Source organism: Triticum aestivum, chromosome 3B, assembly GCF_018294505.1.
Source record: "Triticum aestivum cultivar Chinese Spring chromosome 3B, IWGSC CS RefSeq v2.1, whole genome shotgun sequence".
Lineage (NCBI taxonomy): Eukaryota > Viridiplantae > Streptophyta > Magnoliopsida > Poales > Poaceae > Triticum > Triticum aestivum.
Genome location: NC_057801.1, coordinates 589,423,882 through 589,427,927, shown reverse-complemented (window position 1 = coordinate 589,427,927; position 4,046 = coordinate 589,423,882). Strand labels below are relative to the sequence as shown.

Genomic DNA, 4,046 nt, shown 5'->3' with positions numbered 1-4,046 from the left:
AAGGCATGCTTCAGGGTCGTCCAAGCGTCCATGAAGGTGGTGGCGAAGAGACAGAGACCTGCGACCCCGTCGCCGAGGGAGACCTGGATGACAGAGAGGATCGCCTGGTCCTGCTGCACCCACATACGGTGTTTCGGGTTAATGGTCGGGCCGTGTACGGTAGGGATGACCTGCGGAGGTACCGGTAGCGAACCATCCACAAACCCTAGGAGAGACCGGCTGCGGAGCAGCGGTAGGACCTTGGCGCGCCAGAACAGGTAGTTGTCCGGCGTGAGTCTGATGGCGATCAAGTTGTCGAAGTGGAACGGCCCGGCGGGCGTGATGACGCCAGCAGCAGCGGCGGCGGTCGGCGGAGCCACGACAGGAACCACAGCCGCGACCGATGCCGCGTGTGGCGGCGCGGGAACGATCGGGATCATGGCCGCGGGTGGTGCTGTGAGCGAGGCTGCAGGTGGCTCCGCGGGCAGCGCCTCCCCCGAGGTCGCCGGTATGACGGCGAGTGTCTAGGAGGATCCAGAGGGGGCCATCGCGGACGGCGGCAGCGCGACTGGTGCTGAGGCCGTCGCGGGCGGTGACGGCGGGATCAGCGCTGAGGACATGGAGCCGACGGCGGTGATGCCGAAGAACCAAGGCACCGACGGAGCCAGGGGTGAGGTGGGAGGTTGAGGAGGGTGGCAAGTGACGCGGGGATTGACCGGGAGCTGGCGGCGCCTGAAGCGAAAGAGGTCATGGCGCCGGCGGCAGCATCCCTAGGGTTTAGGGTTTTGGTGGGGCGGCGGCGGCGGGTGGAGTAGAGGACCTAGGTTAGACTCGATACCATGTAAAACGTAGGTTTTGAGGAACTGACTCAACCCTCTATGGGGTGGCCTATCACACACATATATATAATGATGTCATACAAGTTCTATACCAATATGGTATGGATTACACAATAAGGCTACAATACGAAGTCGAACAGCTAGATCCCATTTAGGCCCTTAAAATATATTTTTGCTCCTCTAAAGTATTTTAAGAGATCGGCTAGAGATGCTCCAAGCGGCTGCAATGGTACCTCACGTGCATGGTAGAAAATTCAGACTCAAGACTTTTTTGCTGTTTGGAAGAAGAGACAAATTGTTCATGATCAGTGTGTACATTGGAATAACCTCTATAATAAGCCAGTGTACAAGCTTATAGTCACCTTAGTCGATCAAGGAGCTCATTACAAGTGTTCCAAGCCTCAAAAACAGGTACCAGTTTCTCTCGTGGAAGTAATGCAAGCAAATCCGCGCGTCCAGGTCTGGAGGCCAAGCCCCCACTTGCTGCAATCATATTTGGAATGAATCTACCATAGCCTTCAGGATCTTTTGCGACGACTGCCACTGCTTGTCGCTGGCGCTCGCGACGAAGAGCACCACCGTGCTCCCCTTGGCCGTGGCCTTGGCCAGATTGTGGGAACCCGTCAGTGCCAGTGGAGTCTCCAGCACATAGCTGTAGTACTGCATCACAATAATTTATGCCCATGCATCAGGAATTCAGGTTTCGGCAACACCATCAGTAAGTTGACTGATAAACTTACAGTTAGGTCGCCGATCTTCTCGACAGAGGTCTCGATGATCTCCTCGGGTTCCAAGGTGTTGCCGGTGACGAAGGGCCCCAGGGAGGCGATCAGCTTCTCGGGGCTGCCGATGTCCTCGATGGTGGCGTTCGGCCGGTTGGTCAGGCGGATGAGCGGCGAGGCCACCACCTGCACTTTGCCCTGCCTCTCGTCCTCGAATTTCACCTCCACCCATGGCTCCGCGCACTTGGGCTGGCAGTAGTTGCCGGACAGTATGTTGGCCACTCGCAGCTGCTTCCAGGTGGGCGGTAGGATGAACTCGTAAGGTTCTACATTGCCTGAATTTCATGAGCAAAACTGGACTCAGCTGATGAATCAACAGGGTGCATCAGATTGCAAGATTGGTACTAGAAAGTACAGCAAGAATCGAGTGATCACCAGCCCGGAGGGCAGGGGTGTCCTTGGTGGTGGCCTTGAAGAACACGAAGCCCGGGCTGGACGGCGCCGGCGGCAGGTACTTGCCGGCCTCGACCTCGCGCGCCCCTACGGGCAACGTTGTCGCCGAGAACAGCGCGCCGAGTGCTGTTCCCACCACCAGCTCCCTCCTGTGACTGACAACCGCGAGCGGCGCCGGCTGCGTGGCAGCGGCCGCGTTGTCCACCGACACAGCGTGGGGAACAGAGGAGCGCGTGGTTACCGACGCGACCGGCAGCCGGAGTGTAGGCCGCAGGAGCGGGGAGAAGACGGAGGAGGAAGAAGCCATGAGCGCGCGAGGGCCACGGGTTCGCGCGCGCGGGGTGGGTCGGGAGAACGGCCACTCTTATCCAGACGAGTGTGATATTTGGTCTCGTCGACGCGCTCGCATTTTTGGCCTCGATGTGGCGAGCTTGTGTACGTGTACGTGTACGCGGACGCGGCTGAGCAGCGCCCCCTCAGTCAGTTAGCACGTCGAGGATAAGGTGGGATAAAGGGAGCCAGAGGCGCGGGTGTGCGGCCGAGCAGCAACGGTGGAACTACTCGGCAACCATGGCGCCTGCAGCCCTGTCCGCCCCGGTCCTTCGCGTCTCTCCCCGCTCGGCCGGGACTACGGCCACCGCCGCGCCCGCCGGCGGTGTCCGCTTCGGCCAGACGGCCTGCCTGCACCCCGGCCACTCTGGTACTTTTGCTTCTGCTCCATGCTCTTGTGACAATGAGCTGCACGAATCCAGTGAGCAGATGGATTTATTAACAAACTGATCTTGTTATGATCTCCGGAAGCCCAAGCTGTGCTGGGATCGAACGCGCTGCTGCTGAGGCCCGTGGGGCAGAGGAGGCGGTCGGCGCTGAGAAGCAGCGTGGATGACTCCAAAGCCACGGATGACAAGGTGAGCACAGCATGCGCTGCGTCCCGAAATCCTCGGCGACTCGTTCGGCCTTCCACGACACGCTGGAGCTAACCAGGCGATTCGCCCGCCCGCTTGCGTTTCCGCAGGTGGAGTTCGGGTACTCGAGGAAAGACGTGCTGCTGATCGGCGTCGGCGTCACCCTCCTGGGCTACGGCCTCAAGTCCGGCCTCGAGGTGACCTCCTCTTCATTTCTCTAGTAGCAAAACCCGGCAGCGTCTCAATTTGCCATCGATGAAGAAGAAGAACCCGTCTGTTTTTCACCTGAACCTGATCACAAACCCTGTTCCTGACCGCGCGCAGTTCCTCGGCGTCGACCCCCTGCAAGCCGGCAACGTGGTCCAGCTGTTCATCGTGCTCGGGATGACGGTGGGGTGGATCTCCTCCTACATGATCCGGGTGGCCAACAAGGACATGACCTACGCCACGCAGCTCAGGAACTACGAGAAGCAAGTCATGGAGGTGAGCTAGTGACCCTTTTTTGTCACTCTGGCACGTTCAACTGTATGCATAAACTTGTGAGTTGTCAGTTGTGACTGAGTGCCACCATTAACTGTTTTCGTTGCAGAAACGGCTGGAGAGCCTGTCGGAGGCGGAGCTGCAGGTGCTGCTGGAGCAGGTGGAGGAGGAGAAGGAACGCCTGCCGCCGACGAGGAGGGATCAGGGTATCACCATCAACAGGAAGATGGAGGATCAGACCACTGCTAACTAATAGCTAGAACACCTCGATCATGATACTAGCCCAGTACACTGTTAGGATAGCTTTGCATCGATTGATTATGGGTTTTCCTTTGTTATAAGAACTCTGTAGCACAATACTAGTAGTAGTGCTCGTAGCAGCAGCATTGAGTTATACTCCGATCTCCGAAAAATAGTACCGAGATTCACATGGATGAACGCGATACATAAATCAACATGACAACAAAACTCAAACATTGTCGACACAAGAATCGCTTGAAAAATAATGAACCAGCACCACTATGTAGAAAACTGCTGTATATACAGCCAAAACTGGCTCCGAGAGATCACTTAATACCCGAGCTTTGGTAGACATACTTAAACATTGTCAAGTAACTTAGGAACGGGACGACTTGGCCTGTTTTGGTTGGTTGGAAGTTAAGAAGGCT

At 57.1% G+C, this 4,046-nt stretch overlaps 2 protein-coding genes across 4 annotated transcripts; one reads left to right on the top strand and one right to left on the bottom strand.

The window, feature by feature from the left end:
• Positions 1–1,064: 1,064 nt before the first annotated feature.
• Positions 1,065–2,435, bottom strand: LOC123071103 (psbP domain-containing protein 6, chloroplastic). Of its 2 annotated transcripts, XR_006434136.1 has the most exons (4): positions 1,976–2,435; positions 1,559–1,875; positions 1,181–1,478; positions 1,065–1,092 (listed from the first exon to the last, which is right to left on the bottom strand). XR_006434136.1 is itself a non-coding variant. In XM_044494579.1 (3 exons), exons 1-3 carry the CDS (start codon positions 2,298–2,300, stop codon positions 1,308–1,310), a joined length of 813 nt encoding a protein of 270 aa, XP_044350514.1. In that variant the 5' UTR covers positions 2,301–2,435; the 3' UTR covers positions 1,065–1,307. The 2 variants fall into 2 exon arrangements, 1 of the variants encoding a protein (XP_044350514.1); XM_044494579.1 differs by having other exon boundaries at positions 1,065–1,478.
• On the top strand, positions 2,401–3,772 carry LOC123071104 (uncharacterized). 2 transcript variants are annotated; one of them, XM_044494581.1, is made up of 5 exons: positions 2,401–2,693; positions 2,795–2,901; positions 3,009–3,095; positions 3,223–3,381; positions 3,488–3,772. In XM_044494581.1, the coding sequence occupies exons 1-5, from the start codon at positions 2,564–2,566 to the stop codon at positions 3,629–3,631; spliced, it is 627 nt and encodes a 208-aa protein (XP_044350516.1). In that variant the 5' UTR covers positions 2,401–2,563; the 3' UTR covers positions 3,632–3,772. The 2 variants fall into 2 exon arrangements, with proteins under 2 accessions (XP_044350516.1, XP_044350515.1); XM_044494580.1 differs by having other exon boundaries at positions 2,409–2,693; positions 2,792–2,901.
• Positions 3,773–4,046: the final 274 nt, after the last annotated feature.

Excerpts from the sequence above, each read along its gene's own strand:
- LOC123071103 (XM_044494579.1), bottom strand. The coding sequence starts at position 2,300 with ATGGCTTCTTCCTCCTCCGTCTTCTCCCCGCTCCTGCGGCCTACACTC. Across the intron at positions 1,876-1,975 it reads CACCCCTGCCCTCCGGGCTG|GCAATGTAGAACCTTACGAG; the intron begins GTGATCACTCGA and ends CATGAAATTCAG. Across the intron at positions 1,479-1,558 it reads AGAAGATCGGCGACCTAACT|TACTACAGCTATGTGCTGGA; the intron begins GTAAGTTTATCA and ends ATTGTGATGCAG.
- LOC123071104 (XM_044494580.1), top strand. The coding sequence starts at position 2,564 with ATGGCGCCTGCAGCCCTGTCCGCCCCGGTCCTTCGCGTCTCTCCCCGC. Across the intron at positions 3,096-3,222 it reads GCCTCAAGTCCGGCCTCGAG|TTCCTCGGCGTCGACCCCCT; the intron begins GTGACCTCCTCT and ends GACCGCGCGCAG. Across the intron at positions 3,382-3,487 it reads ACGAGAAGCAAGTCATGGAG|AAACGGCTGGAGAGCCTGTC; the intron begins GTGAGCTAGTGA and ends TTTTCGTTGCAG.